Source organism: Rana temporaria, chromosome 2 (assembly GCF_905171775.1).
Source record: "Rana temporaria chromosome 2, aRanTem1.1, whole genome shotgun sequence".
Lineage (NCBI taxonomy): Eukaryota > Metazoa > Chordata > Amphibia > Anura > Ranidae > Rana > Rana temporaria.
This window is the reverse complement of record NC_053490.1, coordinates 224,963,187-224,976,749: the sequence shown is the minus strand read 5'-3', so window position 1 is coordinate 224,976,749 and position 13,563 is coordinate 224,963,187. Positions and strand designations below refer to the sequence as shown.

General features: G+C 40.4%; 1 protein-coding gene across 1 annotated transcript in view; it reads left to right on the top strand.

Annotated features, from left to right (window-relative positions):
- The window catches only part of DMD (dystrophin), a 2,981,380-nt gene that overhangs the window by 686,577 nt on the left and 2,281,240 nt on the right, over positions 1–13,563 (top strand). The window contains exons 5-6 of the mRNA XM_040336499.1: positions 2,500–2,592; positions 10,922–11,094. Of these exons, the coding sequence (XP_040192433.1) occupies positions 2,500–2,592; positions 10,922–11,094 (266 nt within the window). The remainder of the gene's footprint in view (positions 1–2,499; positions 2,593–10,921; positions 11,095–13,563) is intronic.

Below are 13,563 nucleotides of genomic sequence, written 5' to 3'. Positions count from 1 at the left end.
CAACTTTTAAGGCAAGATAAGTATTACAGTGAGAGCTGCATTTTTACTTTTAAAAGCCTTAGGCAACTAGTTAAAAAAACAACTGTAGTTCTATTTTAACATTAGACTGAATTAAATGTTTTTGTCATTTCACATTTTATTTGGTTATGAAATTGTTCCAACTAGTGGTTATTTATATAACAGGGAATAGGTTAAATTTAACCTCATCCATTATTTTCTATCCTGATAATTTCCTCTCTAGGTTTCTCTTAAAAAGACACTGTTAAAGACTTAGGGGCAGATCCACAGAGCGAGTACGCCGGCGTATATACTGATACGCCAGCGTACTTTCAAATTTCCTGCGTCGTATCTTTAGTTTGAATCCTCAAACCAAGCTACGACGGCATCTGGGTTTGATCCGACAGGCGTACGGCTTTGTACGCCTTCGGATCGTAGATGCAATACTTCGGCATCCGCTGGGTGGAGTTCACGTCGTTTTCCGCGTCGGGTATGCAAATTAGCTTTTTCCGACAATCCACGAGCGTACGCGCGGCCATCGCATTCTCTTACGTCGTCTCTAGTCGGCTTTTTACGGCTTATAGTTAAAGCTGGTATTTTGCGGCATATAGTTAGATTTGCCATGTTAAGTATGGCCGTCGTTCCCGCGTCGAAATTTGAATTTTTTCTTTTTTTTGAGTAAGTCGTCCGTGAATCGGGATAGACGTAAGTCACGTCTAAGTTTAAAAAATTACGTTGTTGCGACGTCATTTTGCGCAATGCACGGCGGGAAATTTCGAAACGGAGCATGCGCAGTTCATTTGGCGCGGGGACGCGCTTCATTTAAATGAATCACGCCCCCTAATCGCCGATTTGAATTCCGCCGCCAGAAATACACTACGCCGCCATAACTTACGGCGTAAAATCTTTGAGGATTTGAAAGAACGCCAGTTAAGGTACGGCGGCGTAGCGTATCTCTGATACGCTGCGCCTATCCATTTCTATGTGGATCTGGCCCTTATTTTCTAATGATCCACATTTTCTCATATGGTGTGGTTTTATTAAGTTCACCTTGTCAAACATCTCCCGTCTGCCCTTTTTAGTAGACACCTCATTGAAGCTCACGATCATTGCTAGTTTGAAGCTAGTAGTATTTGTGGAAATAAAAAGCTATTTAATAATGCTGTAAAAAAAAAATTCGATCATAAAGAGCAAATAACACAAATAATGTAAATACTGCATGTGCTATGTAATTAAGCCTAATATAATTAGTGTATCTTTGGGACTGCTGAGATGAGCTCTGTTAGCCTTAAAAAATTCCATTGTATTCAGTTAGGTCAGACCTGCCTCACTGAGCTACAGGGGCAGTAAAGAACTTTAACAGGAAGATAGTAAAGCTATAAATATTATAACGGTATAGAGACTCTTTGAGCAGATTTTTTTCATATGTAGTTAGCAGCATAGTATACATATTATACATTTTTATAGATAGGTTACATACATTCAATAGTTTATGCACTGGTATTGGGTAGAGATGAGCTAAATGTACAGGGTTCATCTTTCCTAAATTATAATACTTCAATAAAGTTTCCTAATTTCTATGAAATAAATTAGAAGCAATAGGGGATGCAAAATTAGGGTGGGTTTAGTGTTTTTAAGAATGTATTGGGTTTTAGATGGGTTTTAGAAGGTCACAGAAGCGGTGTTCAACTATCCTCGACCTGGCCTTGTATCAAATATGGGCCTTCTGTTTAAAAATAAAAATAAAAAACAAACAGTGAAAAACAGCAAAAAATAAATAAAAAATTGAATTTAAAAAAAAAGCGACAGTATCCAGCTAAAAGAAAAAAATCTAATGCAAAGAATACTACAATTAATACATGTATCTGCTTTAAATCTTGGCAATTTGTCCGAAAAAAACAATTTTGACAAAATCACTTTGCTCAACACTAATGTTCGATGGGGCAGTTTTTACAGCCATATAGGTTTGCCAACGTTTATTATAGTCGCAAGTAGAACTCTACTTGTATAGCATTATGTCAGAATTAATGACAGTCAATGTTTAGGAACAATTAAAATCACCATTTTTTTATTGTGCTGACTTTAAATTGACCAAGATAAACACAATAGTTGTGGCAGGGTAAGTTTTTTTTGGGGGGAAAATGAAAGAGGGCAACACATGGACTTCCCTAGTTTTGAAAAAATCCAAATAAAATCAACAGATCTGACTGCCTTCAGAGCAACAACTCTTCTTTAAACGTATGCTCTTCTTCTTTGTAACAATGTGCATATATTAGAGTGACTAGCATGGGCAGATGCTGTCAATTCTACTAATCTTGGGTGAGAGCAAAAACACTCCGGTCAGGCTTTGTAACAAATGTAATCTAGGGAATACCTGTATGTGACCTCTGCATAAGATTGTTGTTTGAGCCAGCTCACTATTATCTTGCGTCCATGCACTGCTTTATTGTAAATAAAAATGCACATCTGTTTCTCATGCGTGTATTCTTTCTGTAATAATAGGTTGATTTGGTGAACATTGGAAGTGCCGACATAGTGGATGGAAATCATAAGCTGATCCTTGGTTTGATCTGGAGCATTATTCTCCATTGGCAGGTGAGCTATTAATATGTACACTGTTTATTGGAAGACAATAAATCACAGCTTAATGTGGAGGTTCACCCTAAAAAACATTTTTTTTACATTAATAGTACAATAGTAAGTACATTTTATTTCATCAGGTTTATTTATTTTTTCTGTACTTGCCTTTATATCTGGATTTTGTCCAGGGCTTCCGCGTTCTGATGACTCCGGGACTGGGCGTTCTTATCCCAGCCTCAGGGTTCAGATGACTGCGGGACTGGGCGTTCCTATCCTTCTGTTCGATGATTGACGTCTTGTGAAACAGGTGACCTGTCGCACAACACGCGTCACCAGATTTCTGGAAATAGCCGAGCTGCGAGTCGGCACTATACGGCGCCTGCGCCCGCCGTGTAGAGCTGACTGCGCAGGCGCCGTATAGTGCCGACTTGCAGCTTAGCTATTTCCAGACATCTGGTGACGCGCGTTGTGCGACAGGTCACCTATTTCACAAGACATCAATCATCGAACGGAAGGATAGGAATGCCCAGTCATCGGAACCCGGAAGACCTGGACAACATCAGGATATAAAGGTATGTACCGAGAAAAAAAAAATGACCTGCCGAAATGTAATGTCCTTAGTATGCTGGCTCTGCTAGATGTAATTTAAAAAAAAAAAGCATTACATTTGCAGATTGTTTGTAGAGGTTGATTGGGAAAATTGCTATATATATATATTTATATTTAATTATATTATAAGTATTTATTATATTTAATATATATATATATATATATATATATATATATATATATATATATATATGTGTGTGTGTGTGTGTTCAAAAGAATGAAAAAAGCAACTTTCATTGAGCAAATTACAATTTTTACAATTTTCTTTTTTTTAAATGCTAAACATTACTTGATACACAACCACTTAAGTGGTGCACATACAAAATGTATCCATGCATTTGCAGCATAGGATAACAAATAAAAAAACTCTTTTGGTCAAATGCCAGCTTAAATTAAGTATTAAGTATACAAAACTAAGAAAACAATTAACGCAAGCTGGCCATAAATGGTTTGAGTCTTGGCCAGTTCAGCAGGTACTTGACAAGATTCTTTTTTTTTTTTTCCACAATATACATTTTTATTGAAAGTTTTTAGAGAATACAAGTATGCAAATAATGCAAATATTATCATAAGAAATAAAATAATGTACAAGGGAAACATGAAAATTGGGTTAATTAACCACTTCAACCCCAGAAGATTTGGCTGCTCAATGACCGGGCCATTTTTTGCGATATGGCACTAAGTTCCTTTAACAGACAATTGCGTGGTCGTGCGACACTGTACCCAAACACAATTGGCTTCCTTTTTTTCCTACAAACAGAGCTTTCTTTTGGTGGTATTTTATCATCTCTGTGGTTTTCATTTTATGCGCTAGAAACAAAAAAAAGACAATTTTGAAAAAAAACTAAATATATTGTACTTTTTGCTATAATTAATATCCCAAATTTTAAAAAAAAAAGCTGATTTTTTTTCCTCAGTTTAGGCTGATACAGTACCTGCCCTCGAGAATGTGTTTCCAGCGTGATCGCATCGCACTGGTTCTCAGCAACAGGGTTCTGTGCATCTCGTGCTGGCTGCAAAAGGAAAAACACATTACAGCGAGCGTGAGAAAGAAGCAACTTGGAGTCCCACCAATTCCAGGCACTGTGTTTGGTATGAATCATGAGGGGGAACTCCACGCCAAATTTTAAATAAAAAAAAGGCATGGATTCCCCTGCAGGAGCATACCAGGCCCTTAAGTCTGGTATGAATTGTAAGGGGAACCCCCCTATACTGAAAAAACGGCATGGAGATTCCCCCAAAGTCCATACCAGACCCTTATCCGAGCACATGATGTCACATGTGTCCAGCAACCCATCCCCCCCAGGGCGCTCTCCAATCTCTGTGTGTCCAGCAATCCCCCTCTTTGCTCTGAGATGTGTTCAGGCAGCAGCCAGCCCCCCCTCTCCACTCTCTGTCTGACACTCTGACATGTGTCCAGCACCGAGGCCGCTTTCCCTCTGCTCTACAGTGTCTTGTGTCCATGTCCAGCAGCCCTCCACCCCCCTTGCCCCCTCATGGCCATGTCAATGGCACCGAGTAGTACATGCATCATGGGATATACTGTAGCGAAGAGGTGGTGGTGCATGGTAGCGGTGGTGTCTTGGGGACATGTTGTCGAGAGTTTGCTGAGCCTAGGACTGTCACCTGGTGACACTGATGTGGTGAGTAAAAGCTGTTGCTTTCTCTCTGAGTTAATGAGATTGTATATGTGATGTGATGACAGCGACATGGAATTTTAAAATGTGTGTGTGTATGTATATTGACTGATCTGCCAAATGCCCCCCCCCCCCCCCCAGTGCATGAGGCTGCATTGATTGCATTGATTGGCAGTGGTGAAGCGGAATTGATTGGTGCTGGTGAGGCTGTATTTGATGGGCACAGGTGAGATGACATTTAATGGGCACAGGTGAGATGGTATTTGATGGGCACAAGTGAGGCTGCATGGATTGGCACTGGTGAAGCGGCATTGATGGGCGCTAGATGAGGCTGTATTTAATGGACACAGGTGAGAATAGGGCCAGCAGGCAGCCACCGCACAGATGGGGTCAGAGGCGCAGCGCCTGGCGGAGGGCTGTGTCTGTATCCAGACTTCCAAATGAATGGAAGCAAGCAAACATTTATTGATGGGCACTGATGAGACTGCATTGATGGACGCTGGTGAGGTTGCATTTGATGAGCGCTGGTGAGGCTGCATTTGATGGGCGCTGGTGAGGCTGCATTTGATGGGCGCTGGTGAGGCTGCATTTGATGGGCTCTGGTGAGGCTGCATTTGATGGGCTCTGGTGAGGCTGCATTTGATGGGCTCTGGTGAGGCTGCATTTGATGGGCTCTGGTGAGGCTGCATTTGATACGCTCTGGTGAGGCTGCATTTGATGGGCGCTGGTGAGGCTGAATTTGATGGGCGCTGGTGAGGCTGCATTTGATGGGCGCTGGTGAGGCTGCATTTGATGGGCTCTGGTGATGCGGCATTTGATGGGCGCTGGTAAGGCTTATTTGATGGGCACTGGTGAGGCTGCATTTGATGGGCACTGGTGGGCTGCATTTGATGGGCGGTGGTGAGGCTGCATTTGATGGGCTTTGCTGAGGCTGCATTTGATGGGCGCTGGTGAGGCTGCATTTGATGGGCGCTGGTGTCCTGCACTTGATGGGCGCTGGTGGGCTGTATTTGATAGGCACTTTATTAGAAAGGTGGAATATATGTGTGCAGGGCAAATGGGGTTGGGTCAGGGGCCGATGTCTTAAATTCTCTTCCTGACATTTTGAAACCATGTATAGAAGTATTTTGGTTTACCATGCGGATAAAGGGTTCTAATGTAATGATGAATAGAGGGGATAAAGGGGGGCATTGCTGTCTAGTTCCATTTTTTTTCTTTATGGTGCCAGAAAGGGTTCCATGAATTAAATTTTTTTGCGGTTGGTGATGAATAGAGAGTAGATATCCTTGATATCATCTTGTTTTGCAGATGTTTACAGGTCGCAAACATATAGTCCCATGCAACTAGATTGAAGGCCTTCTCCGCATCAGAATACAGGAGAAGGCCCTCTATCTTGCCCATGTGCAACTCATAGATCAGGTTAAGGGCCTTAATGACAATATCTGAGGCTTCTCTCCCTGGTATGAAGCCAAATTGTTCTGGGCCAAAACATTCTATCCATGTATCCATAGATATTACCACCTGGCAATAATTAATGTGTTCTCCCCGCTGGGAAAACACAATAGCTCAGCGGGGAGATACCTGCATCAACACTGACTGTGTTGATGGGGGATTGAGTGATTTCCTTTCTGGCAACCTGCGGTTGCAAAAAAAGAAAATCACATAATTTATGGCCTGCCTTAAGCCCTGTACACACGATCGGATATCTGATGGAATCTAATCCGATGGATTTTTTCATCGGATATCTGATGAAGCTGACTTTCATCAGTCTTACCTACACACCATCGGTTAAAAATCCGATCGTGTCCAACGTGGTGATGTAAAACACTACGATGTGCTGAGAATAATGAAGTTCAATGCTTCCGAGCATGCGTCGACTTGATTCTGAGCATGCGTTGATTTTTGACCGATGGATTTCCCCACAGACGATCGTTTTTTTCTATCGTCTTTTTAACCATAACAAAAATTTAAAACAGGTTCTATGTTTTTTCACCGATGGATACAAAAATCAATGAGGCCCACACACGATCGGTTTGTCCGATGAAAACGGTCCATCGGTCCAAACTGATCGTGTGTACAGGGCTTAACAGTTATAACATAAAAAGATTGTGCACTGTTTCTGTGTTACTTGACATTTCATGGAGCTAAACTTCAGTTTACTTTATTCTAGCACTGGAATGTCTTTCACATGTTCACACTGCTGTGAATTCTATTGCGAATTTGAGCCGTTGCGATTTCTCACATTTGCTAGTCATTTAAATTACATAGTTTAACATTAGTGCCATTCACATCAATGCATTGCGAATATAAGATGCGGGAAAAAAAAGGGTCCTGTGCGAGTTTGATCCATGTGTGATGCAAATTCAGCTCTATAGACTGGCATTCCCTGAAATCGCGTCCTCCATATCGCTGCAAAATCGCGGTCGCGAAATGGATTTTACCATGATTTCGAATTTGCAGCAGTGTCAACCTAGCCTAACACAGATTTAGGGCCAGTTCACACCAGAAGCAGTTCCGTACAATTTCGTGTGCATTTTTCCTGCACTAAAAATGCATGCACAGTGTTTTCCATGTATTCCAATGGCTCTAGTTGGCTCTAGTTCACACCATGCAGTCAGTTTCTGGTGCAGAAACTGACTGCATGGTGTGAACTAGAGCCAACTAGAGCCATTGGAATACATGGAAAACACTGTTCATGCACTTTGTGCGGAGAAAAAAACACACGGAACTGCGTCTGTTCTGATCTGGCCCTTAGATAGATTTGTGAACAATATTTGAGAGAAATAGGCCTTTTGTGTACTTAGAAAAAGTTGTAGATCTTTAAGTTCAGCTCAAGATAAATAGGGGCAAACACAAAAGTGTTGCGTTTATAATGTTGCTCAGTTTATATGTGGGTGACCTAAATTTGTAGTGAGTGAGTATATTTAGGAAAAAATAGGCCATTGGATAAAACATTTCAAACTGGATTGTACTGTTTTTCCAACTCCGACCATGATGTCTACTGTACATAGTTTTACCAAAGATCGCTTAGTGCTAAATTCGTGCAGTTGACAGCTCAAGACTTAGAGCATGTGAACGTGGTATTAAGCTCAAAAACAAAAATGTAATATGTTGCAATTAACACACTTTAAATGTGATGACTGCATTATGTTCTGTTTTTTATAATTATTTTCTTTTATTTTCACCTGATGATCTAGCTAGTAACCCACTTCCTTTCTTAACTTGTCTCCCCTCTAGGTGGAGGAGCAATTAAGACAACTATGGACAACAGTATTGTCAATCTGGGGAGAGGGTAGTGTTAGATGCAATAGCATATTTAGATGGACTTGGCTATCAAATAAAATTGGGATAAAGAGTTTACATACATGAAATAAAATCTGACCATTGAAAGCACCCCCATCAATGTTCAATGGTTTGCTCTTGCTTAAAATATAAAATGAATACAACCACCAAATTTAAGAAATGGTAGACTGCAATATAATATTTATATTGTTTTTGCTTTTAGGTTCATTACTAGTTTAATTAGTGCAAAGATAGGACGTTTGGGTTGTTTTCTAGTCTTTCTGGGTTCATGACACAATCTTTTTACTGTAAAGTAGGTTTGATAACAAAAGTAAATATAATGTAAGATCAGATTGTAAATCTTTTGGTATATGCATGGCTTCGTAATTATATACCATATTCCAGATGTAGACAGTACAGCATAAGTTGTGAAAGTTATTCTAGTCATTAGGATGGAAATTACACAGAGTCGCAAAGGAATTCAAGTGTGTTAAATTACTGTGTAAGCAGATGTAAGATTGTATTATAAATAGTAGTCCTTGCTTTAAAATCAATAGATCATTTTAAGAGAAAGTGAGCTTGTTCTGGTTTGTAAATGAGATGAGTAGATTTTTCAGTATTTGCTCATCCATAGCTCTTAATTAAAGTTTGAACCCAGCATGCCTATATGGGGGATGAATTTACCTTCAAGCAGTAGCAGACTGGTTTCTCCATTAGTCTTATTTCCTCCTCTTCCTGATTTTAATTTAATTTTTTTTTGCATGGTAAGAGCAGGGGCTTATATGTGCTGTTCTCTGAATTGCACCCCTTAATGTGACGCTTCCAAGAGGAATGTATGGGCACTGCCATTGCATTACAGTATTTTCTGTACTTGCTGTAAAATGTTCTTAGCCTAAAATAATTCAGCCATCACATCTAAGGACTGGTAAGCTGCAATATAGTAACGTTTTGCTTTTGTGTTAAGATATCCTTTAAGCTCTCTCACAAACAAGTAAGTATTCCAGAATTCCTAATTTCTATACCTGTGCTAGGATAGTGAAAACAATAAAGTCAAAGCTTCAGGATTGCAGTCAAAGGATTTCCCTTTTAAGGAAGGGGTAAGGCAGGTTGAGTGACCCAAAAGGGGAGCCCATTTATAATTATTTTTCAACAGGGCTACTACATCAGGATGCACAACCTTACTTGCTGCCATTGGACGAACATACAGTACATGATGTTGCCCACTATCACAGCAGTGCCCTTCACCCATTTGCTGCCACTGTACTGCTATAATTGTCACCACCCTTACCTCATGCTCAGCAAACATTATCCTCACTTTGCATCACTGCATTATCATGCACCTTTTTACTCTCTGTCCCGAAACACGTTTACATATTTATCCTGTTTAACCACTTAAGACCCGGACCATTATGCAGGTAAAGGATCTGGCCAGTTTTTGCGATTTGGCAAAAACTGACAATTGCGCGGTCGTGCTCCCAAACAAAATTGGCGTCCTTTTTTCCCACAAATAGAGCTTTCTTTTGGTGGTATTTGATCACTTTGGCGGTTTTTATTTTTTGCGCTATAAACAAAAATAGAGCGACCATTTTGAAAAAAAATCTATATTTTTTACTTTTTGCTATAATAAAAATCCCCAAAAAATATTAAAAAAAATCATTTTTTGTCCTCAGTTTAGGCCGATAATCGCAATAAGCGTTTATTGATTAGTTTGCGCAAAAGTTATAGCCTTTTCCAAATAGGGGACAGTTTTATGGCATTTTTATTAATATTTTTTTTACTAGTAATGGCGGCGATCAGCGATTTTTTTCATGACTGCGACATTATGGCGGACACATCAGACACTTTTGACACATTTTTGGGACCATTGTCATTTGCACAGCGAAAAGTGCTATAAAATGCACTGATAACTGTGAAAATGACAATGGCAGTGAAGGGGTTAACCGCTAGGAGGCGCTAAGGGGTTAAGTGTGCCCTAAGGGAGTGATTCTTACTGTATGGGGGCGTGGCTGTAGGTGTGATGTTACTGATCGACGTTCCCTATATCAGGGAACAAACGATCAGTGTCACTGCCACACAGAAGAATGGGGAAGGTGTGTGTACACACACCTCTCCCCGTTCTTGAGCTCCTGTAAACCGATCGCGGGACCACGGTGGCGATCGGGTCTGTAGGTCCCGTGGGCGCGGTCACGGAGCTTCAGACCAGGTCGCGTGCGCGAGCCGGCGGTGCGTGCGACCCACGGCTGGGCTCTTAAAGGCGACGTACCTGTACGTGCCTGTGCCCAGCCGTGCCATTCTGCCGATGTATATCATCGGTAGGAGGTCCTTAAGTGGTTAATAAATGGGAACACTTTTGCTAGTTAAAAAAAAAGACTGAAGAAAAGTGTATCTTTGTCAGACTGCGCCTCGGTGTCAAACTGCTATCTTATTTCTGTGTCCAGGTTTATTTTCCAGACATCAGTTCTACTACCTGTGCATGTTAAGATAATTACTCAGATAGCTCTGTCTGAGGAAGAACACATGCTTTCTTATCTTATCACTTAACTCTCAATTCTAACAGATTAGCATTAGGGCACACAGTGTATTATGAGTAAATGTTCCATCCTCAGACAATGGATTAATATATTTTCTGAACATTCCTTTTTAAAAGCTGTGAATTTATTTTATTTTATTCTACTTCACCTTAAATCCTAATAGTCTGGGTGACACAGAAATCATTTGGTCCAGGAGTGGGTTGGTTATTTACTAGCTATGCCTGTTGATTAAATATTTATCTTGATACACAGTTTTAAACACTGATGATTGTATTCCTTGTTTAGGTGAAGGATGTAATGAAAGACATTATGGCTGACTTGCAGCAAACGAACAGTGAAAAGATCTTACTTAGCTGGGTGCGCCAATCAACTCGCAATTACCCACAGGTCAACGTTATCAATTTCACCAGCAGTTGGTCTGATGGATTGGCTTTTAATGCACTTATCCACAGTCACAGGTAAGGGTGAAACATTTTTGACTTTAACCAATGTTCCATTCAACCTTGTATCAATACTACCTTTATTGATCATTGTGCATTCCAGGGAGTAGGCTTAGTGTAAACATGTTAGGCATCTGTCAAATTGTATTTACTATGCAAAATAGATTTTTTTATTCGCTATTTGAAATTTGGGGGCATTCCTCTGAACAAGTACTGGTGGCTCTGATCTCATGTTGAGATATCTTGTTTTAATATAATATAGTGCCACCAGTTTGTGCAGTGCTTTACAGAATAAAGGGAGACAGTACTATTGCAATACAATTAAACACACAAGTGTCCAGAGGGCCATGCTCATGAGAGCTTACAAAATAGAAGGAGGAACAAGTGATGCAAAAAGTAGTAACTATGAAGGATGAGTTGATGGAGAGAGTAATAGTACAGTATTTACTTAAAGTGGAGTTCCACCCAAAAATTGAACTTCCACTTTTTGGAATCCTCCCCCCCTCCGGTGTCACATTTGGCACCTTTCATGGGGAGGAGGGAGCAGATACCTGTATAATACAGGTATTTGCTCCCACTTCCTGGCATAGATCACCTTGGTGATCTATGCCACTTCTGGCAACTATTCTATCCTCCCCCGTTGTCTTTTTGGAGACACACAGGTCCAGAAGACAGCAGGGACCAGTGAGGATGCGCAGCGCGACTCACGCATGCGCAGTAGGGAACCGTGAAGGTCAAGCCACAATTTAAAAAAAAAATGCACATCATGTCAGCAATAGTCCATATTGTAAAATGAAATCAATCAATTAAAAGGTGTCAATCTTTACACAGTGCTTAATTAATACAAAGGGCTTCAAACCATATCACAATAACTAAACTCCAATGTGTGGTTAAAATGTCAACTTTTAAAACAGTGTTTCAAAAATGGTCTCATCAATAAATGAAATCTTAGTGCTTTTACTTTCCATGCTCCAAGAGTCTGATAAAGGGGGACCTGATGACATCCTGAGGATGAAATGTGTTGGGAGGGGTTTTGGCTGTTTCCCACTATATTTTTTATAATTATTATTAGGGGGCCCTTGTGGTGTTAATGTTATTTCCATGACTTTTAGTATATGGAAATTGTATAGCAGTTAAATTACAATTATTTAACTTATGCAGATTCGCAATTTATCATTAGCATTAAAAACATTAATAGGTATCTTTAAAAACACTCCTTCGGGAGCATCTGTGAAATCAAGAATATGGGGCCAGATTCACAGAAGAAATACGCCGGAGTATCTACTGATATCTACTGATATGTGCTTTGTGAATCAAGCACTTGCCTATAAAACTTGCGGCGGTGTAACGTAAATGCGATACGTTACGCCGCTGCAAATGTCTGTGAATCTGGCCCATGGTTCCTAAGGGCCAGATTCACATACAGGCGGCGCAGCGTAACGTAACCCGTTCACGTTACACCGCCGCAAGTTTTCCGATTTAGTGCCCGATCCACAAAGCACTTACCTGGAAATTTGCGGCGGTGTATCGTAAACACGTCCGGCGCAAGGCGGCCCAATTCAAATGGGGCGGGTACCATTAAAATTAGGCGCGCTCCCGCGCCGGACGTACTGCGCATGCTCCCGTCGCAAATTTTCCGACGTGCTTTGCGCAGGATTAAAACGCGGCCACGTTTTGTGAATCGCGACGTCAACAAAGCACTTACGCTGGGAATTTTTATTTATTTTTTTTAAATTCAAAAGTGACGTGGGAAAGACGGGCATACTTTAACATGGTGGAGTACTTTTACACCATGTTAAAGGTGCCCGATCTTTGCGACGGAAATCTAACACTTGGGACGACGTAACGACGGGAAAAATCTTTGTGGATTGCCGTAACTCCTAATTTGCATGCCCGACGCTGGTTTACGACGTGAACTCCCCCCAGCGGCGGCCGCGGTATTGCATCCTAAGATCCGACAGTGTAAAACAATTACACCTGTCGGATCTTCTGGCTATCTATGCGTAACTTGTCGCATAGATACTCTGAGAGATACGACGGAGTATCTGTTTCAATGATTTTTATTTGTACGACGGAGTATCTGAGATACTCTGTCGTATCTCCTTTGTGAATCTGGCCCTAAGTTCCTAATTTAGGGTCTTAAATATAGGTAAATTAGAAAGATCACTATCTTTTTTTTTTAATAGTCTTAAGATAAATGTGTGATTGTTTCAGGAGTTATGAAAAAGTTGAAATATTTAACAACTTCAATACAGGGAATTAATACACCCTTCCTGCCCAGACCAATTTTCAGCTTTCAGTGCTCTCACACTTTGAATGACAATTACTCAGTCATGCTACATTGTATTCAAACAACATTTTTATCATTTTGTTCTCACAAACAGAGATTTATTTTGGTGGTATTTATTGACTGCTGGGTTTTTTATTTTTGGCAATATAAGCAAAAAAAGAGACAACATTTTGAAAAAAAAAAAAACCTTCTTTTTA